Raw genomic sequence first — 22,589 nt, forward strand, 5'->3', positions numbered from 1 at the left:
GTTGCCCACACTGGCACATATAGAGACATAATAAACAAAAATCCTAAAATGTAAATTCAATGGTGCAGCCAAAGACCAATTCATTATAAAGTATAAGCACTGCTGATTCATAACATGAAAGAAATATGAGGACTTTTTCCATCCAGAATAGGCATTTGGATACTAAATAGCTTTGCTGTGGCAATAAAAACTCGCTAGAGCAGGCCTGATCCTTTTGTTGACTTTAGTTTTCAGTAATGCTAATTAAAACCTATACAACCCCACTGGATGGTGGTGGCCCACACATTGAATCCAACCACTTGGGAGGCAGAGGCGGGAGTATGTCTGTGAGTTCTAGGCCTACAGAGTTGAGATCCAGAACAGTCAGGGCTATACAGAAAAACCTTTTGTCGGGAGGAAAAGGAAAAGAAAAAGAAATAAAATACAACAAAGTAAATAACTCCCCTCAAAACAAATGAAAAAACACCACAAACAAACAACAGAAACCCCAACCATAGCAAATCTGTGGTTGACTTATTTATTCCAGCTGATAAATAAGTTAACCTTCTAATGTCTGGTTAGAAGTCGGTTAAGTGTGGGGTGTTATGGCTCCGTTGTGCTTATCCATCAAGTAAGTTGCTCTTTGTTTAATCCTCAGCATAGCAAAAATAACCAAACAATCAACACACGTCTAATAGTGAGATAATTATTTGGAATTTACCATAGATTTTTTCCAAGGTTAGGTTCTTGACATAACCAACCAATCATTCCCACTTTCATTCTTCCCTCCCATCCTCTTTTCTTCCCTCCCTTCTCCTTCCCTCCCTCTCTTCTACCTCCTTCCCTTCCTCCTTTCCTTACTTCCTCCTTTCCTTTATATAGGATTATGGGAAATGGCTGCAGAGCACAGCTATGCAGTTTGTAAGCTTCACAATGGCCCATAGCAGTGTTACAGGGGATGGAGCTGTCCGCAGCACAGTGAGGAAGGCCACTTTTACAACTTCTCAGTGAGAGAAGTCCCTTTATCTCTTACATTAAATGTCTCTGGCTTGTGATGGGTCAGAAAGAAGTGGGTGATCTGTTACAGAGGCATGTGTTCCTGAGCTTTCCTTAAGACAGTGATCATGTCTTGTCTCCAGCCCACTGTAGGTGCAGGGACCCAGGTTCCCTTCCACCTTCTGTGGACACAGAGGATAGACCTTCTCTGTTGCTCTAGAAGATGTCCTGTGCCAGTTATGTGAGCACCATAGCTTCTGCCCATTGGGGTAGCTGAGGAGAGGGAACATACAGGCTTCTCATAGTGCCCGTCTGGTGTCAAGGAGGAAAATAGGATTCAAGAGCAGTTTTGGTCTTTAGGAGTTGGATGATATGCGAGGGAATGTATAAGCATGCGTCTTCATAACTGAGTATCTGGTGCTTCTCTGGAGGTGAAAGCAAGGTTTCTTCCCTGGTCATGTGAAAACCACCATGGAGGCGGTACCATGATGGTGTCTAAGAGGCTTAGTATAGACAGGATCGTTTCTGTGTGTCTCCTGGGAAGATGGAAGACCCTTCCTTTCTCCTTGGGCCATGGTGAGAATCCTGCTGAGAACAGGAGTGGTTGCCCCATCCCTTCATCTACAGCACTGTGCATGTGGGCATTTGGTAGCCAGTGTTTCTATAGAAGAGTTGACTGATTCTTATCACAAATCTGAGCTTTTAAACACTAGGAACCCGAATGCACAATATTCATGGCAGTAGAGGGAAGAAATCTAAAGAAGGGCAAGTAAACCCAGGCTCTTGTGATGCTGAAGCAAGTAAGCCCACAGTCTTGTGATGGCGAAGTCTTCCAAACTGAGCAAGGCGAGTGCTCATTCTTCAGGACCTATTTCAATAATACAAAAGAATTCTTTTGGAAAAGAATACTTTGCACCAACTTGAATGTGTAATATAGTAACAATATTAATCAGACAAACAATCCACATTAATCAGTCCTGCCTTAAAATCAGATGATTAATTAGCTTGATGATCTAAGCCAGTGATTCTCAACCTGAGAGTCTCAACCCTTTTGGAGTTCACATATCAGATAACCTGCATATCAGGTACTTACATTACAGTTATGAAGTAACAATGAGACAGTTTTACATTTGGGGGTTACCACAACATAAGGAGCTATATGAAGAAATCACAACATTAGGAAGGTTGAGAACCACTGAACTAAGCAATCATTTGACAAAATAAGTTTGTTTTGTAATTCAGATAAAAAGAAGAAAAGAGAGGGAAGAAGGCAGAGAGATGCAAAGAAAGAGATACTCACATCTGTCTTATTTCTGGAAGTTAACACCAGATCCTAGGCAGATAGAGAATGATTCTGAGCTCTGAATTTCACCTTTGAACAAGAGTGACTCCTGCCAGTTATTGTCTCTGGAAGAGAGGGAAGGGGTATTCAAAGTTTCAGTGTTTATAAAGGGCTTTTTTTGTGTTGTCTCCCTTTTCCTGTCTGAGAAAAAAAGTGCAGTTGGTTCCCTCTACACACCAATATGGATGGGCTCTGTTTGCTGAGGCCAAGTGTGAAGTAGACTGCGTTTAAATCGGAACAAGATTATTATTGAATGTATCTATTTCACTATTTCAGGCAAGCAGGAAGACAAACAAAACCACATATCAAGTGTTAGGGAGATAGTTGGTTTGGTAGAAATTACTAAATCTCTATGGGTACCCTGGGAACTTAACCAGAAGAGAAGTGAGGTTACTTCTTTTCTTAGGTACCCAGAAGTCCTATCTCTGTACACTCTTCCTAGAACCAGTGAGAATCCCGCTCTGGAAAGGGCAGATTATAGGATGGAAACTGGCAGTAGGGACTGGTAAGCTTTCAGCAATGCCATCATACTGAAATCAAGCGATAATCCCATCAATTCCTTGTCCCTTTTGAAGTAGAGCATGTTGTCAAGGATGTTGTGCTGTTTCTGAAGCTGAGTTCTACTGTTCTGTGTTCTCATCTCCATCTGGCCTGCCGTAGGCTCCTCTCCATTCACAGTGTATAGATGGCCTTGCACTGGTTCTTCCAACTGGCGTTTTCCAGCATTTTCCCATTAACACAGGTCATTTGTAGACACAGCATAGATCAAACATGAATGCTTGATACTTTAAGGAATGAATGGAGAAAGAGGAAGTCACTACCTGCTCCAGTCATAGTTGAAGCACATGCGTCCATAAAATGTCAAACTCAGTGAGTGAGCAAGTGAGGTTATTGATCTCTCCCCAGTAAAAATTGTAAATTGCAAATTGAAGCTATTTTGCAAGAAAGAATCAAAGAGTACATTCATAGGTAAAATAAGGGTGGAGGGAAGAGCTGGGCATGAATGAAGACGGGTCACTATTTGGGGTCAACACCCAACTCTATTTGGTTGCTTTTCTAAAAGACCAAGGAGTTTGGGGTTTTAGTTTTGTTTTGTTTTAGGATAAAACTTCTAGCTCATCCTGAGTTTTGTATCTGACGTGGCTTGGCAGATGTGAAAGAAAGTTCAAGAACTCAGAAAAGTCACGTTGGAAGACCCTCTCAAAAGAGACCATGGGCTTAGATTTGGTTGATGACACAGGCCATTGAATCCTTACAGAGAATTGTTTGTCTTCCATTTTTCGATAGTTTTAATTCCTCCAAATTGCTCCTTGAATAATAGGAAAAAGGCCGTTTGAATTCCAGTGACAGATTGGACATAACAGGTTGCGGCTATTAGGCCTCATTTTACCAGACTGAGAAATAAAATTGCCTAAACATAAACATCAACCACTGGTGCAGTAAATTAATTTGTAAAGAAAAAGTAGTTTAGCTGCACTGCACATTAAACATAGGAAAAATTTCAAAATTACTGCTTTCTGAATTAATTTGTACACTTGTTTACTTGTTAAAAGCATGTATAAATTCTTTCTTCCAAGGCAGTGTGGCTCAAAATGAGCAAGAAAGAAACATAAAAAGTGGCAAGGAAATCCAGATATATGAAAGACACACACAGTATCTGGGATAGCTAACACTCTCATTTTCTGTCTTCAGATGCTGTGTAGAATGAGGCTTGACTCAGATTCTGTCAGATCACTAAAGAGGCACACAATTCCATGATACATGGGATGCTTTAATAGCTTTGACTTATATTTGCTGAGAATTGAGCTATGGTGTAATTAAAAGAGTTTTATCGTCTGGTTACAGGATGGGTTTACAAATTCACAGCACAAGTCCTCTGATTTAGACTGTTGATGTTGTATTCGTGAATAACCCAACGGAGAGATCTTTTTGTACTAAGGCACAATACAAACAAACAAACAAACCAAACCAAGCAACAACAACAAAAGCCACTGGACATGTTTTCATTGTTACCTGTAAGTCTATTAGGAAGGATGCAAGACAAACTTTGGATTGTATCTTTTCGATTGTTCCAGCCACCGTGGAACTGGACCCTGCAATGAGGGGCAGTCTGATACTATCTCCTGCCCACTGTTTTCAAGGACAGTGGTTCGATTCAAATACAATTCTGATAAGTGGCAGGTTTTCGAGTCTTTAATGCCTTGACAAGGGCATCACTCTCAGGAGAGAGAGGTGAAACCGTTCAGACGGGGATGCTGTCCCTTTCCTTTGTGCTGACACACTAAGATAATGGACAATTAAGAGAACCTTCACTGCAGGAGAAAGGATAGGGTTATCACTAATGTAAAGGAGCCTGTGGGGTGCTGGGGTATGAAGGAGAAGAAAAATGGAGATTTTTTTTTAAAAAAAGGTATATAAAAAATAGATCAGGTGCCTAAAACAGTTGTTACACTGCTCTTTTACATGTGATAATGGTTAGTCATGGAGTGCTTAGCATTGTTTACTGTACCAAAACCCAAAAACTAGCTCACTGTGTTTGACAAGGTGTTGTAGAAGATCTACCCCCATGCTGGCCTACCTAAAATAAAGTCTATAAGTCCAGCAGCTAATGGGGTTTGCATTTGTGTGCTCTAGATGGAAACTCCCCCTTTTGTGGTCAATGGTAGGTTGACTCCTGACAGTCTGAAATAGTCTTGTCAGACCTGCCTGCATTCCTGTGGACTCCTGTGCTCTCTCCTTCCATGGGTGGGACTTAATGGGTCTGAGAAGGGATCAAAGCACCCAGACTTTAAGGCATCATTAGGGAGTTCGGAGCTGAAACCCAGCTTCCTTGACAAGTCCAGGGCCCTGACAGGCCATCTGATGATTTAACAAATTGAAATGCTATCTCTGTCACTCTTGGAGATCATGGGTGTGGCATCTAACAGCCATCTTTTGCTTATGTTCATCTTGAGGTTTAACACTGGCTCACTACTGAGGGAAGTCCCTTTATCTGGACTGCTGACCCCATCTTCTCCCACTGCTTTCTTCCCCTTAGTAGATGAGTAGAGTTCTCTCCTGTTTACCATCGTGGATAAATGACCAAATGCCGCAGGGTGTGGTCTGGTTGCTCAAGTAAAGGCTTACATGCAGTTTAGAATCTAGAGCTGGTATGCAAATGTGACCATCCGCCTCTTTGTATGTAGTCACCCTATTTCAATGTGGTTCATGTCCTGTGTACATAGGCTTTTGAGGAGAATTTTCTCACAGCCTTCATTCCTAATCAAGGTGAGAGACATTGCTGAGTTATTTCTGAACGGAGTGCTGAAGAGGGTTAACTGATTTTCTTTTGACTTAAACTATCATTTGTCTCAAACAGCTTGCAAGAGAGTAGAGTGCAGTGCTTCCGATAACTGTGGGCTCTCCTCAGCCTGAGGAGATCCTATGATAAGATAAGGAGCTTGAAAAAAATCACCAGCTTAAGGGAGTGGGACAGGAGGAGAGGGAATGTGCTTGCTGCTTTGACTGCTAAATATCCCCTGGTAGCCCGAGATAAGACACCTTGAGCTTCGCAGAAAACCTTAAGCAGGATGTAAATGAAACCAATAAAAAAAAAATCATTTGAGATCAAGTCCTGCTCTGCTCCCCCTCTGCCCCCAGCCTGACAGCAGCTGACTCTCTTCACTGTAGGGCTGTCACACTCCAGCAAACCAGAAAGTGCCCAGGGATTGATAGAAGCACAATCAAAGGACAAAATAAATGTCTATAATTTCTAGAGATGTCCAAACATGAGGGCATTTGATCAGCAATCCTAGCCTCTTCCTGACTGGAACCTGAACTCACTGCTGATTATACAAGACTCCCTTCCCACTCCTTGCTTTCTAGTCCAGGTAGGTAACTGGACTATATATTCAGTTTTAGGATAACCTTCTACTGCCAAAGTGGTTGAAAAGGCTCAGCCACCTTTAATGGTGTATTTGGGTCTCTTGTAGCTGGAGAATCATCTTCAACAAGGGTTTACGAGACAATGATCATGTCGCCCTTAGCAACACTTCCTCAGAGGATAAACAGCACTGGGGCTGTGCCCTAGTGCCCAGGAGTCAGGCAGGCAGGCACACATCTTTGTCCAGTTTGTAGAGTTGCCTTTGGATGTTCCCAGAACAATGTGGAATTGCCTTAGGATGTACTTCTCACGCTGTATCGCTGTATCTCCGTTTTAAAGCAAGACTCATGGTCTTGTGTGTGAACGTGCTCACATGTGTGTCTGTATGAAGGAGTGCATGTACATATGGAGGTCAGAAGCCCAGTGCCACACCCAGCAGCATGACCGCTGATGCAGAATGACATATGCTCCTCAGGCAGTGACATCCAGCCTTTATGTGCTTGGAGCTTTCCAAATTGTCACAATCTTCTTATAGATATTTACAAACTGCATCTTAGGACCCTTCTGCAGAGAGGAAGTGACGTGGTGGTGGAGTTAGCCAAACAGTATGAGGAAAAGATCTGAGGGTCAAATCCCACTCCAAGTAGAGGACCCTTGTGACAGTCTACAGTGTGTGACGATTTCAGTGCCTTACCCTCCAAACTGCCTCTTAGAGCCAGGACTCAATTCGGTGTGTGGATGGGGTTATTGCTTTTGTGAGTGTGCTCTAGGGCACACCATCCCCGTGCAAATTACTGCAGGGGTAGAGGTGCATCGCAGCATCGGGAGACGACGTGATCCTACGCCAGCAGCCCGTGCTGCGGCTCACGCTCTGTGGCTGCCCTTCGGTGCTTGTTTTTAGTATGTTGAGCCATGGTAGCTGCGGTCATACTCAAGAAGGCTGAATTTAAGGACACAGTGGCAAGAGACTTCCTTTGTCCCTTGGTGTGAAAGTCAGGGAGCATGTCCTTGGTGTCTCTAGGGAGCGTGCAGAAGCAAGGTAGCCCCTTGCCTCTTCCACTGCTCCTTTTCTTCTGCTTCCATTTGTCAAGGTTGGATGTAACCACCATACTGTTACAGAGAACTGGGAGTGTGTGTGCCTGTTTGTGCCCACCCATGTGTGTGTGTGTGCATGCATGTGTATGTGTGTGTATATGTGTGTGTTTGTGTGTTTGTGTGTGTGTGTGTGTGTGTGTGTGTTTGTGTGTGTGTAGGGTTTTCTAGCCAGTCTCCAGAAATAAAGATAAGCTAAGCAGTGATGAGACAGCTCAGGTGGTGCGTGCTTGTTGTGCACACTTAAGGACCTGTGCTCAGATCACCAGCCCCTGTTAACAAGACACAAAGGATGATTTGTGGCCGCCATTCTAGTGCCAGAAACACAGAGAGTGGTTCGCTAGAGTTGCCTGCTCAGAAAGCCTTTCCTCAAAAAATATAAAGGGAGTGCATTTGACACAGGCCTCTAGCCTCCATACATACGTACACATATGTGCATGTGCTCTCTCTCTCTCTCTCTCTCTCTCTCTCTCTCTCTCTCTCTCTCTCTTTCTCTCGCTCTCTCTCTCTCTCTCTCTCTCTCTCTCTCTCACACACACACACATGCACACACATGCACACACACACACATACACACATACACACACGAGCATGCACACACACACACACACACACGCACGTACGCACACGCACACACACACATACACACAAGCATGCACACACACACACACACACACACACGAGCATGTACTCTAGCACCCCTCCCAGACTGTTGACAGAGAGTTGTACGTTCATCTAATTGTTAATTGCTTTATTGTTTTCTTATACATGTATGAACACATGCCAATTAGCTTGAGTTAGTTTTGCAATATGAAAGCACTTTTTTTTTTAAATAGACGGTGTTCGACACCAGGTTAAACTTATTTGCCCGTAAAAACGTGGTAGCTGAGTGTTTTGATTTTTTTTTGTTTGTTTTGTTGTGGTTTCAGTAGTGGATTTTTGTTCTTGTTAGTTCTAAGGTCTAGCACGGAGCTATGGTCATTGAGTTGTCATCTGTAAGCTGAGCATTCCTTTTGCTGGCAGGATTTCTCGCTGTTCTTAGCTCTCCCGCACCATGCCCATGGCAGCTCAGGAGAGCTTTGCCTTTCTCAGCTCTGTGCAAGCTGCTAGAGAGTCTCTCCTTTCTTTCCTCTGACCCCTCAGTGCGACTAAGAGGCATGTCCAGCCTGTCTCAGCGATCACTCAGGCTCCCAGGAAAGAGTGGAGCCCAGGCTCAACAAGGTTGTGGAGATTCAGAAAGTGGCCTTTGGTCCAGGCAGCCTGGAGCCGGCGTGGAAGCACTTGAGTGTGAGAGCTGTAGGTCTGTGCACGGCGCTGTCTCTGTCTCCTTTATGAGGCAGAAAGCATTGCCCTCCGCTTCTCCACAGAGATGACCATTCAGACTTGATATGACTCACGTGACTGGGAAGAGGGTTTTTATCACGTTCCTTCCCATCTGAGGAGAACCTCTTTCTTCCTCATATTGTAACCATATTTGACCCCCTCATCTTTCAGTGGACCTTAGTCCAGGCTGCTGTCATGTGCTGGGTGCCAGAGGTCCAGGTGTCTCCATGTTGTCTGTGATAAGCACAGACGGGTCTTCATCCTCTGCCTTCACTGCAGCCAGATTTGTTACTGCATTGGTGCTGTGGCCACAATGGCTGTGATAATCTTCTTATATATTCATTTGTTTTAAAGTGTTTTAGATATAGACAAAATAAATGCTGTAATATGGAGGCATCATGGAACTTCTGAGGTCTGACCATCATTATTATTAGAATTTTTAGCAAGACATTTAATGTTAGCTATATATGTGTGCACATGTATATATATATACACATATATATTATGTATATAAATAACGTACATATATGTAATTATATATAAAGTATATATGTAAGCATAGCACTAAAAATAGCATTGCACTGTTGTTGCCTAAAATAGAATTATGTTTGCAAAGATAGGTACTTATATTAAGTGACAAATTACTGTAATTAAATCTTTTGTAATGGCACATCTAAAGTCTTTGAAAAAATGCTTTGAAATAAATTATATGACTGATTTTGAACATTAAGTGAATGCTGGATAAACACTGGGTGTGCCTACACACGGGGTATTGTGAATTGTATCTGGTGAACATGTGTGTGTGCACACACTTGATTCTGTGATTTCAACTGGTGAACACACAATTTATCCCAGTTATCCTAAGGTCGGGTCTGTTCCAGGGAAGAGACTTCTGCGTCAAAAGTGGGATGAATCTGTGGAAAGTCCACTATCTTCATCACTACAGGACTTCTCTGCAGAGCTCCGTTCATGTTTGTTTAATTGGGTAGATAAAAATATTAATCTCTAAAGTTATTTGATATTTTATGATCATGGCAGAGTTAATTTGTATCCCACTTGAAGTTATTTCCAGGGAGTAGTTCTGTCCTTTGTGGGGTATTCATGCCATTTGTAGCCATGAGTGTTTAAGCCCATCCCACTTGCACTGAAGGGACGCTGGGCATCCTATCTAAGCTGCTTGGGATCCTCTCAGTCTCCCTCGGCAGTTTCAGTTCTGTTGCGGCGTTGTGGGGATGCTATCCTCCCAGGATGCCTCACAGCATCCTTCTGCAGACTCACCGACACAGAGTTTCAAGGTCACCATCTTCAGGATCTCAAGTTCCTCACACCACAGTAGCCTACAGCAGCTGCAGAAAGTTTGAGAAATCTGGGGTAGATGACACAAAGTTCTTGGAGTTGAAGTTACGTGGCTGCGTGCAGAAATAAGTGTGTGCCTTCACAAAGTCCACACCTTCACAAAGTCCACGCTTTCACAAAATCCACAGATTGTTTGCCACAGATCCTAACTATTCCTATCACATATTCTGCGTGGGAATGTCAGAAGCAATAGCATGCATGTCTGTGTTTCACTGTGGCAATCCGATCATTGTGGCAATATGTGCCCCCATCTCTGTAACAGCTTTTTCTACATTAACAAACCCTATTTATCACTTTACTGCACAATGAATCCACAGGGGGTGCTAATTGTTCATTAATTAAATTTTAGCCTTTCAACACTTTTGTATTCTCCAGTGGTCTAGTCTGCAGTGAAGTACACAGAGTGGCCTTTTTTAACTGCCAAAAATTCAAACTGGTTTTTACTGCTGCCATGGATACTGTACAGGTAAATTTCAGGGCAGCAGACACATTCCATTACTCTTGTAAGTCTCTGTGACCCAAAATTTCCAGCTTTAGACCACAGCCTTTGATGTTAAGACGAAACCCAGAAGAATATGGCCTAACAGTCAATTCTGGTCATTTTGAAATAAAATTTGAATTTTTCTGTTTGTTTGGACATCCTATTGTTTTATGTTTATTTTGTGCTCAAGAGGTTGTAAACATGGTGGATCAAGGCATAGACTTTCTAAGACCCATCGTTCCCATGGAAGCCATTTCAAACTTGGTTGTCTATGAGACTCTTCTTTAGTTTCAGTTTTCATTGAAGAGGTCACGTTAAAGATCACAGAGTTGAAGGAAGGTAGCCCAGCTGGTAGAGAGGCCCAGTCTCAAAAGGATGCCTGGGGACGGCCACCCAAGTTTGACCTCTGGTCTCTACATTCACTAGCACACATGTACATGTGCACATATGATTGCACACACACACACACACACATAGTAGGGAAACCACATTGCCTGTCCTCATCAAAGCAAAGAGAAACATGTTAAACTGCTTAAGGAATGCACTCACTCCCAGTCCTGTGAACAGATGTGCTCCACACGGCTGCCTGTTACTGAACATCAAGAAGTTGGTGCTTAGTACTAGTGACATATAGCTTTAAGGGAGCCAAGAGATCGGAAAAGCAAAGCAGTTCTCACCCCCTCCCCCACCCCCAAACCAGCATCATTGGAAAATCCTTTTCCTTCTGTCTGGCTTCAGCAGCACCCGTCTTGGTTTCCGTGAGACGGTGACTTTTCTTGAACTGGTTTCGTGTCAGCTTTTTCCTCATTTGAGAGGTGGAGTCTGAGTGTGAACTGCTTAAGAATGCACTGTTTGCTGTTTAATTTGGCCGGGGAAGATGGAATTCATCAGGCACCGTCTGTTCAGATGAACTTTAAGCAAGAGCAAGCAAAGCGTTTGTGGTGCTCACCCCACACTCTATACACATCGTCTTCCAAACACTGAAGATGTGAAAGTCCAAGATCTCCCAAGAAGAGCAAAGAACATGTGACATCTTATCTCCTGCCCTGGGTTATCTGGAGTGGGAAGTGGTTGTTAGAGGGAAAATGGGTCACTTTTTTAAAAATTAGGCTGTAATAAAACTAAAAAGAAAAAAATTGCCCCCAAGTTCTCTTATCTGGAATTTATCTTAAGACTGTGTTTTAATTTGTGTGCCACAGTTCCCTGACTCTCCTATAGTTTTGGGGGACCACCTTTCCCCCATAACCTGATGGTTAATGCATTTAAGTGGTCCTTCCAGAACCATTTGGAATATTACAGAATTTTAAAGCATCTGTGAATGCTTTAAAAAATTTTAGAAAAAATTTAGAAAAGAATATTTCTAAAGTTCACATTTCAGACTATTCATTTTCAGTCAGTTAAATACATTTTATGGTATAGAAGTGAATTTATTATGGAGCTGTTGATTTCAAAACGAGACAAAGCAAGTGAGTGCACACACACACACACACACACACACACAAATTAAATATTATTAAAGCTGCAGTTTTCCACAGCCATGGACATTCCAATTGAGAATGAAAGGAAGCAGTTGTTCAAGAATGCAAAATAATTTATTTAACATGACCTCATTCTTTAGGAATTTAAGTCATTGCTGTAAAAGTACATTGCACGATTTGTCTAGGTTGCTTTAATAATAATATAAAAGTTGTTACTATGATGGCACTGGAAGAAACACAAGGACCCTTGTCACCTGTCTGCTAAGCACACATTTCAAACCAACATTCTTCTTCAGTGTTGCATAGCCACTGGCATTTGTGTGCAGCAGGAGTTTTCCCTCAGGAGTCCCTGCTTATGTTAAAGTAGTTCTGGTAGCTAATGAATCAGGGTGGGAGGGAAGGCCTGTGAACTCAATTCAACAAGGACGTTCAAGCCCACTGTAGTAGACTGCAGGCAGGAATAAAGATTCAAATGAAGAACCACGACAAACCTAGAAATCCACTTTGGTCTTCTGTTTTAAACAATCGCTCAACACTTGCAAAAATAATCTACTAAATTAACTTATTATGGTGTGAAATAATGCCACAGCTGTATTGCTCATGTTTTAAAAGGAAGGAAGGTAATTTCAAAATTATATACTTAGCTTCAGAATTACATAGTAACATGCTTGTTCCAAGGTTACCTATCTTTAAAGACCCAAGATTATATCCTGTGTATGATAATTTAATGCTTGGAATATAGCATGAATTTATGGTCCATTAATTTTTAGATATTGCTAGCCATTCATGTTTTGTTTTCTTGCTGCCTGTATACACTACTGTGAATGCTTCAGGCACTATAGATTTCCACTGGGCCACTCTTTAGAACTCATATTCCAGGGGTTCTATTAAAGAAAAGAAAATAGGAAAATGTGTTTATAGTAAATATGTGGACATTTGCAAGGGAACGGGAGCGAATGCCACCCTTCTCAGTCTCTCTGTTTATGTGAGTAGCTTTTCTTCCAGCAATGATAAGGCACCCCAGAAACGGTCACTAATCTTTGTAACACCCTGGAGGGAAAGTAGTGAGAATTATTATCTTTATATGGCAGGTGAAATACTTAGGTAGAGGTAGATTAAATGACTTGGCCAGGTCACTCTCCAAGTCAGTTATGAAGCTCAAAATAAAACTCCAGACTCCTGTTTCTCCCTTCTTGTGACTCATGGCACCTGGCACACAGATACTGGCCTGTCCGTGTCCTTCACTGCCAAACACTTCCGAAGGAGCCAGTGGTTTAGAGATCAAAAGTGTTCGGGAGCCTGGCTGCGTGGCATTTGCACATGTGTGATCTGAACCTATGATGAGATGTTCTGAGGGTACTCTGGTCATTCTGAAGGAACTCATGTATTAGAGAGAGCCAGGGAAGCTCTCACCAACCTGGCCTCGGGAAGAGCTAGATGGCACATAAGTTAGTTGCTTGCCTTAATTCCTTTAGATGTGTGTAATTTCTTCAACGTGGGGTGGGGTGGGGTGGGGCAGAGTAGAGTATGTGTGGAGTGTGTGGGCATGTGTAGGGGAGGCAGGGGGTGGGTATGTGGTATGGGCTTGCACGTGTGTGGAGGCCTGAGGTTGACCTTGACCCTTCTTCAGTTGCTGTCTGCCTCCTTTTCTGGAAAACAAAACAAAACAATCTTTCACTGAACCTGGACTACATGGATTTAGTTCAACTAGCTGGCTGTCAACCTCGGAAATCCTTCTGTTCCAACCTCCCCATCACTGGGATTCCATGTGAACACAAGCATAGAATCATATCCATCATTATCTGTCTGTCTATCTATCTATCTATCTATCTATCTATCTATCTATCTATCTATCTATCATCTATCACCTACCTACCTGCCTATCTATCTGCAGTGTGGTACTGGGGACTGAATTCGGATCCTCAGGCTGGGCTGTAGAAGTTTTACTCACTGAGCCATCTCTCTAATTTCTTCGACATTGAGAGCGATTCAATCTGTCTTATAACTTTCATTTCTTCTTAATAATTTCTTATCGTAAATAATATTAGAGTTAACGCTGACAGACATGGCTTCTAGCCTCAGAAGCCAAGACCTGTTTGGACTGCAATCACCCCCCCCCCTCCGAGTACATCTCTCTCTCTCTCTCTCTCTCTCTCTCTCTCTCTCTCTCTCTCTCTCTCTCGTATTTTTGCTTTCGGCTGTATTTATTTAGCTTGGACAGCTAGCAGTGGGGCCTCCAGTTCTTCTCTTCCACAAAGACAGGCTATAAACTTAGACGATCTTGCTCCTTTCGATGGCTGGGTTGCCCCGCCAAGCATTCCTGTGGCTCCATATGCAATAGCTGGAATGAAAGTCCCCTCCATCTTTGCTTGTTGCTTCCAGGATGGTATGTGAGGCTAGCATCACAGCCATACTTTGTGCTCTGGAGCCTGTTAGCTGAGGTGGAAGTTTGAGTTGACTTCACTGTTCTGTTGGTGTGGTAAGCACTTTCACCCATAATATGACCAGACAGGTGTTGTTCTGCTGCTAACTGAGTTCCCAGCTGTCCTCCTCCACACAGACCAGGCAGAATCGGGTATTCTGTCCTCTCAGGCAGGGCTGGAGACTCATTGAGCCCGAGATGGAGGTCTTCCTTGCAGGATATGGTCATATCGATGCCAGAAGATGGTCGGGAAAGCCTGGCTGGCTAACAAAGACGGGCCTTCAGCGACTGGGCGTAGCTCCGGCTCTACATCCCCTTGGCAGCTGCTCAGAGGCCGCTGCAGTGCGGCCAGCCAGCAAAACTAGGAAATAAGGACCTCCTTTATTTACTCAGGCTGCTGAATCATGGGCATTCCTGTCTGCTTGGAGAAAAGTCAGGCGGCTCTCCTTTCCACGGAAAGTCTCGGGAGTGCTGGAGACTTTCATCTCCAAGTGTTCACACACTTGTTTTAATGTGCTTTATGGAAATGGTGAAACCCAGCAAGTGCGGTCACCGTAGAAAAACATCTGCACCAGCTATGCTCACGCATTTGCAACTTTAAATAGCCTTTCAGTCTGCAGAGTGGACTCCCATCAAACACGGCTCCCCCCAACTGTAAGACCGTGCCCTGGCTTTCTTTGAGTCAAGGAGGATGACAAAGTGACTGGTTCCACAGTCTGAAATCTAACGCTCGTTCAGAAGGACCTCATAGCGTAATGTACCACGTTACGTAATGTACGATATGAGTTGCCAGAATACAGACAGACAGAAAGTGACCAAGGGAGAAAGTTCCAGTTGATTCTGAATCTGGACTTGAAAGAATCCACCATGGCTTTCCCATGAAGTAGAAAATGCAAGTGCACTTCTTTAGTTTTTTTTAAATTTTTTTGTACTGGTAATTGAAGCATTCCTTTGCAGTGCTTAAATTAACAGGGATAGGCAGTTCTGAAAGTATCGGTGGACCTCAGAGGTGGATCGGCTTGAGAAGACAGGATGCTGTCAGCACGTGGGCCAAGCCCTAGGCAGTTTAGCTTCTAGCTTCTTCCTGTGTCTGCACATTTATGGCACTGGCCAGGGAACCTTTCACCATCTTGTTTTCAAAGCAGAATTCAACCTTTTGGAGAAGAGGCCTTCATTGTCATATTCATTCATTCACCTATTTATTCATTCATTTATTTATATTCTCTCTGTCCCTCCCTCCCTCTCTGCCCACTGAATAGCACTCTTGGCCCTAAGTTGCCCTGCTCTGTCCACTGTCTCCCCCCCCACCAAGATGTATGGGGTTTGTAGGTGATTCTTATGTTCTTGGGCTACAGGCATGAGGCTGGGGTGGAACAGTGGATTCATACATCTGCAGTGATGATGTGTCACACCCAGACCCAGTGTAGGATTTAATGATAAATGGTCCTGCTAGGATCTGGGGCGCACGGTTCATCTCCTACCCGTCGGGAGGGATGGTGGATGTTCATTCAGGGTTTTCTCTGAATGTGCAAATGAGATGATGTGCTTGAAGATATTTAAAAAAAAACAGCAGGACTCAGAAGTAAAAGACAAGTGTGAAATATGGCAGAATTTGCAACCTTGAACGCTGAATACATTTATTAATGGTTGGAATTGGAAGACTCTATAGGAAAATTAGGTTATTTCAAGGATTCAAAGTGTAGGTACCTTTTAAAGGGAATACTCAGTCACTGTTGAGTTGTTTTTGCTGTTGTTATCTTGACTGTTTGGTTTGTTTGCTTTTGGTTTAGTCTTTGCTTCCCAGTGTGCTGCGTCATGGGCCGAGCTCCTTTGCATATGTGTCTCATGTGTCCTTTGCATATGTGTTTGTTTCATGTGTCCATGTGACTCTTACCTGGAAACCCCCAAGCCTGTCATATGACCTGAACCCCCAAGCCTGTCAGAGGCTGCACACACACGCATGAGGGGCTGAGGAACTGTGTAAGCCACAGACAGAATCAGGAGGTTTTTGACTTACTTTGCTGCAGTGGGCAAGGATCCAGGAATGGTGTTTGGTTGTTTTCTCAGGGTGAGAGGGCTGCCATCTGGCCTCGATAGTGAGATGGCCTTGTCATCGGTTTCTCCATGCAGGAAAGGAACGATCCTCATCTGTTTCCTGTGGATAAGGAAGAGGCTGACAATCTAGTAAAATCTTGTTACTTTAAAGAAAGCAGACACGGAATGCGTTTCATAAAGCCGGCCGGGTCCTGCTTTTGTGTTCACTGGAGTGTGTGTGTGTGTGTGTGTGTGTGTGTGTGTGTGTGTGAGCCTTAGTGCCAAAGCACTGAACTTTCTGGATTCTTTTCTCATCAAAAACTTTTAGAATATTGCAGTTGAACGTGTATTTGTAACCCAACACTGTCATCCACTCTCCCAGCTAGCCTGCATTGTCTTTAATTTTCTCTACCTTTGAAAAATATTATCTTTTGTATTTTGAACTCTTCTGAAATTCTGGCTTTGAGAAAGAAATTATAAAAAGCAAAAGAGGTTTTACAACATGTTTTCAGACAGTCCTATTTTTTATTTGGGTATTAGGGAAGTAGGAGGAGGGAAAGGGGCATATGCCATGTGAGTTAAAAAAAAAAAAAAGCAAGAAAGGAAGAAAAAAGGAAAAACCCAGCCCATGTAAATGTAAGGCAGATTCCTTCACGAGTCATGTGTTCGCAGTATCTGGTTGGCGGCCGTGTTCTTCTGCTCTGTGTTGCACATAAATCTCTCTGCATTTACCATAATCATTTATCACTTTTCCTGTTTCCAGTTTTTCACAAGTCTCTTTGTCTCTGCTCACCTCAAAGCGCAGGTCCTGTTTAGCAAAGGAAGTCCAGGCCGCTGATGCTTTTCACAGAAGGAAGAGATGGTGGGCCACCTCTTGAACTTTTCCAACAAAATGCAAGATTACGATCTGGTCCTCCCGAAACTCGCAATTTTTTTTTTCTTGATCCTGGCTGATCCTAGCTGTATGTAATATCTCGCAGAGCCTTCTAACATTTAATAATCCATTTTTTGGCCTACAGTTTCTGAATCTTTCCGTTATTGAGGAAAAACCTGGTTGTCTTTCATTACACAAGACATAATTATTATTGTGTTTTCCGTCTCCTTTTATGTGCTTACTTTTTAATATTTTTTTGCTGAAAGCAATAAGGTCTGTATCAATAAGAACCCCAAAGAAGACTTTTGGTCTGCAGAATTGCCTTTTTATAGAAAAACAAGCAAAATGCAGAGGGAGTTTTTTATTAAATATTAGACATCTGGGTTGACTGCATTAATTTTAAATCACTCCTGTAATATTTCCTCTTTTCATTTGCTTCTTCACATGCTCACAGAATATGCAAATCATTGTAGAATGAATACAAAAGAAACATTAAATATATTAAAATCTGTATTTTAATAAAATTGTCAATGTGTAATATATGCCTCACTTCTAAGGAAAAATGATAAAAGTAATAAAGGGGTAATTTAGACATAGAACTCTTTAATATCTTTTTGTATTTTACAAACCCGCAAACCGTAAAGGAAGAGTAAAAGCCTGGGGCTCAGATCTGAACCGTTCCCTCCCTCCCCTCCCCCAGAGGCTCAGGATGGCCTGGGTGCGAGCCCGTGCTGGACCGGAGCGCATAGCTCACCCTTGAGCCCTCAGCATGTGTAACAATGTGTCCTGTTGCCCCTCGTTGCAGATGGCGTTGATGTTGAGGACGACCCCAGCTGCTCTTGGCCAGCCTCCTCGCCTTCCAGTAAGGACCAGACATCCCCCAGCCACGGAGAAGGCTGCGATTTCGGAGAGGAAGAGGGTGGCCCTGGCCTGCCGTACCCGTGCCAGTTCTGTGACAAGTCCTTTAGCCGCCTCAGCTACCTAAAACACCATGAGCAGAGCCACAGCGACAAGCTGCCCTTCAAGTGCACCTACTGCAGTCGGCTCTTCAAACACAAGCGGAGCCGTGACCGGCACATAAAGCTCCACACAGGGGACAAGAAGTACCACTGTAGCGAGTGCGACGCGGCCTTCTCCCGGAGCGATCATCTCAAGATCCACTTAAAGACTCACACCTCCAACAAGCCATACAAATGCGCAGTCTGTCGCAGAGGGTTCCTGTCCTCTAGCTCCTTGCACGGACATATGCAGGTTCATGAGAGGAACAAGGACGGCTCCCAGTCTGGCTCCAGGATGGAGGACTGGAAGATGAAGGACACTCAGAAGTGCAGCCAGTGTGAGGAGGGCTTTGACTTCCCGGAGGACCTCCAGAAGCACATTGCAGAATGCCACCCCGAGTGCTCCCCAAATGAGGACCGAGCGGCCCTTCAGTGCATGTACTGCCACGAGCTGTTTGTGGAGGAGACCTCCCTCATGAGCCACATAGAGCAGGTACACGGCGGGGAGAAGAAGAACTCGTGTAGCATCTGCTCCGAGAGCTTCCTCACCGTGGAGGAGCTGTACAGCCACATGGACAGTCACCAGCAACCGGAGTCCTGCAATCACAGCAACAGCCCGTCCCTGGTCACTGTGGGATACACCTCTGTGTCCAGCACGACTCCAGACTCCAACCTCTCGGTGGACAGCTCAACCATGGTGGAGGCCGCACCACCAATTCCAAAGAGCCGCGGGAGGAAGCGGGCTGCTCAGCAGACCTCCGACATGACTGGCCCCTCCAGCAAACAGGCGAAAGTCACCTACAGCTGTATTTACTGCAACAAGCAGTTATTTTCGAGTCTCGCCGTTCTGCAGATTCACTTGAAAACTATGCATTTAGATAAGCCTGAACAGGCTCATATCTGTCAGTATTGCCTGGAGGTCTTGCCCTCTCTCTATAACCTAAATGAACATCTTAAGCAAGTGCATGAAGCTCAGGACCCAGGCCTGATTGTTTCGGCCATGCCTGCCATTGTTTACCAGTGCAACTTCTGTTCCGAAGTTGTCAATGACCTCAACACCCTTCAGGAGCACATCCGGTGTTCTCACGGGTTTGCCAATCCCGCAGCCAAGGACAGCAATGCGTTCTTTTGCCCCCACTGTTACATGGGGTTTCTCACTGACTCTTCCCTTGAAGAGCACATAAGACAGGTCCATTGTGACCTCAGCGGCTCCCGGTTTGGGTCTCCTGTGCTTGGGACTCCTAAAGAACCGGTAGTTGAAGTCTACTCCTGTTCCTATTGTACAAATTCGCCAATATTCAACAGTGTTCTTAAACTGAATAAGCATATTAAAGAGAATCATAAAAACATTCCCTTAGCCCTGAATTATATTCACAACGGGAAGAAATCCCGGGCCTTGAGTCCCTTGTCTCCTGTGGCAATAGAACAGACATCTCTTAAGATGATGCAGGCAGTGGGAGGTGGCCCTGCCCGTGCTGCCGGAGAGTATATCTGTAATCAGTGTGGTGCTAAGTACACGTCCCTAGATAGTTTTCAGACTCACCTCAAAACCCATTTGGACACCGTGCTGCCAAAACTGACCTGCCCTCAGTGTAACAAAGAATTCCCCAACCAAGAGTCCTTGCTAAAGCACGTGACCATACACTTCATGATCACCTCAACCTACTACATCTGTGAGAGCTGCGACAAGCAGTTCACCTCTGTGGATGACCTCCAGAAGCACCTGCTGGACATGCACACCTTTGTCTTCTTCCGCTGCACCCTGTGCCAGGAAGTGTTCGACTCCAAGGTCTCCATCCAGCTGCACTTGGCCGTGAAGCACAGTAACGAGAAGAAGGTGTACCGGTGCACATCCTGCAACTGGGACTTCCGCAACGAGACCGACCTGCAGCTGCACGTGAAGCACAACCACCTGGAGAACCAAGGCAAAGTGCACAAGTGCATCTTCTGCGGCGAGTCGTTCGGCACCGAGGTGGAGCTGCAGTGTCACATCACCACACACAGCAAGAAGTACAACTGCAGGTTCTGCAGCAAGGCCTTCCACGCCGTCATCCTGCTAGAGAAGCACCTGCGGGAGAAGCACTGCGTGTTTGAAACCAAGACCCCCAACTGTGGCACCAACGGGGCCTCTGAGCAGGTGCAGAAGGAGGAGGCTGAGCTGCAGACCCTGCTCACCAACAGCCAGGAGTCCCATAACAGTCACGATGGGAGCGAGGAGGACGTGGACAGCTCTGAACCCATGTATGGCTGCGACATCTGCGGGGCGGCCTACACCATGGAGACTCTGCTGCAGAACCACCAGCTCCGGGACCACAACATCAGACCCGGAGAGAGCGCCATCGTGAAGAAGAAGGCGGAGCTCATTAAAGGGAATTACAAGTGCAACGTTTGCTCGAGAACCTTCTTCTCTGAAAACGGGCTCCGTGAACATATGCAGACCCACTTAGGCCCTGTGAAACACTACATGTGCCCTATCTGTGGAGAACGCTTCCCTTCCCTGTTAACTCTCACAGAACACAAAGTTACACACAGCAAGAGCCTGGATACTGGGAACTGTCGTATTTGCAAGATGCCCCTGCAGAGTGAAGAGGAGTTTTTGGAGCACTGCCAGATGCACCCTGACCTGAGGAATTCCCTGACTGGGTTTCGCTGTGTGGTGTGCATGCAGACTGTGACCTCCACCTTGGAACTCAAAATCCATGGGACCTTCCACATGCAGAAGACGGGGAACGGATCCTCCGTGCAGACCACTGGGCGTGGCCAGCACGTTCAGAAACTGTATAAGTGCGCATCTTGTCTCAAAGAGTTCCGTTCCAAGCAAGATCTGGTGAAACTTGACATCAACGGCCTGCCATATGGTCTGTGTGCCGGCTGCGTGAATCTCAGTAAGAGCAGTAGCCCGGGCCTCAGTCTCCCTCCTGGCGCCAGCAGACCAGGCTTGGGCCAGAATGAGAGTCTGAGCGCCATGGAAGGAAAAGGCAAGGCAGGGGGGCTGAAGACGCGCTGCTCGAGCTGCAATGTCAAGTTTGAGTCTGAAAGCGAACTGCAGAACCACATCCAGACGGTGCACCGGGAGCTCATGCCAGATGCCAACAGCACACAGTTGAAAACGCCCCAAGTGTCGCCTATGCCCAGAATCAGTCCCTCCCAGTCAGATGAGGTAACTCGGGTTTCTCAAGCTTGCTGTTTTCCCTCCTTCAAACACTACCACCACTTTATAGTCAAGCTCGCCACGGCCTTATCTACTTTCCGTGTGCCAGGAGATGCGTAGTTTGAAATGCAATGTTTTTCTCCCTATAGCCATTAACTAACAATTATTTGGTTCCTGATTAGTAGCATTTTGGCTTGAATGGTGCAAAATAGGACTAATTCCAGTCTCCCTGGGACATTGTCTTCTCTCTGACTGAGGAGACTGGCTCTCACGCCAATCCTACTGAGATCTGGAATCTCACTGTAGCTTCACCACACATTGAAATTCCCAGCTATGACTTGTGTGTATGGCAAAGTGATAATGACACATGAGTATGGTAGTGTGAGCCAACGTGTTGGCTTGAAGTCAATTTTACACACACACACACACACACACACACACACACACACACACACACGTAACAAATTAGGTAGGGGTGTTTTTTAATACATGTTGACAACACTCACTGTTTTTCTTTGTCTTCTGGGTAGTGAGGAAAATACTTTGTACAACGGGGGTTTTTCAAAGCGCCCACATTTATCTGCTTAAAGACACCCTCTCAGAGCCTTTACTCTCTGGGTTCCAAAATGAAGGTTTATTCCCCCGTCAGTTCCAGAGTCCTGCATCTGCATGTTTCCTTTGGCACAGTATGTAGGAGAAGCACATTCATTAACAATGCAATTGTAGTTTTATGAATTTATGAATTCCTCGGAGCTGATCCGAGGAGGGCTCTGTAGAATATCATTCCTTTTGGCTTCCTCACCTCCGCTTCCCTACCTGCTCCTATCTGGAGATCCATCCAAATGAAAACCCCAGGGAGACCCTTGTCCCTTCCAGGTGGGGTTCCTGTAAGTTTCTTATCTTGTCTCTGCACTCAAACTCTCGGAGGGCTCCCGGCATCTCCCCACAGATAGCCATCAGGCAGCCAGTAGGGGAGAAAGGAACAGGCGACACGACACAGATCCCCGCCTCACCGGGGAGGTGGCATCTGCACGACAGGCAGACTCCCAAACTCTGAAGCTGTTCTTCCATCTTCCCTGCCCGAGTGAATCTGCACTTTTCTCCCATTTAAATAAATGAAATCCTCTCAGACTGATGGACACGGCTGGAAGAACATAGTTTGGAGAGTGGTCCCTGGCTCAAGTGCCACATCCTATCCAGC

General features: G+C 44.8%; 1 protein-coding gene across 3 annotated transcripts in view; it reads left to right on the forward strand.

The window, feature by feature from the left end:
- The window catches only part of Znf521 (zinc finger protein 521), a 287,886-nt gene that overhangs the window by 107,423 nt on the left and 157,874 nt on the right, over positions 1-22,589 (forward strand). For all 3 annotated transcript variants that reach the window (XM_052155602.1, XM_052155600.1, XM_052155601.1), the window contains one exon: positions 18,045-21,397. In XM_052155602.1, the coding sequence (XP_052011562.1) occupies positions 18,485-21,397 (2,913 nt within the window). In that variant the 5' untranslated portion in view covers positions 18,045-18,484. The remainder of the gene's footprint in view (positions 1-18,044; positions 21,398-22,589) is intronic.

This window comes from Apodemus sylvaticus, chromosome 13 (genome assembly GCF_947179515.1).
Source record: "Apodemus sylvaticus chromosome 13, mApoSyl1.1, whole genome shotgun sequence".
NCBI lineage: Eukaryota > Metazoa > Chordata > Mammalia > Rodentia > Muridae > Apodemus > Apodemus sylvaticus.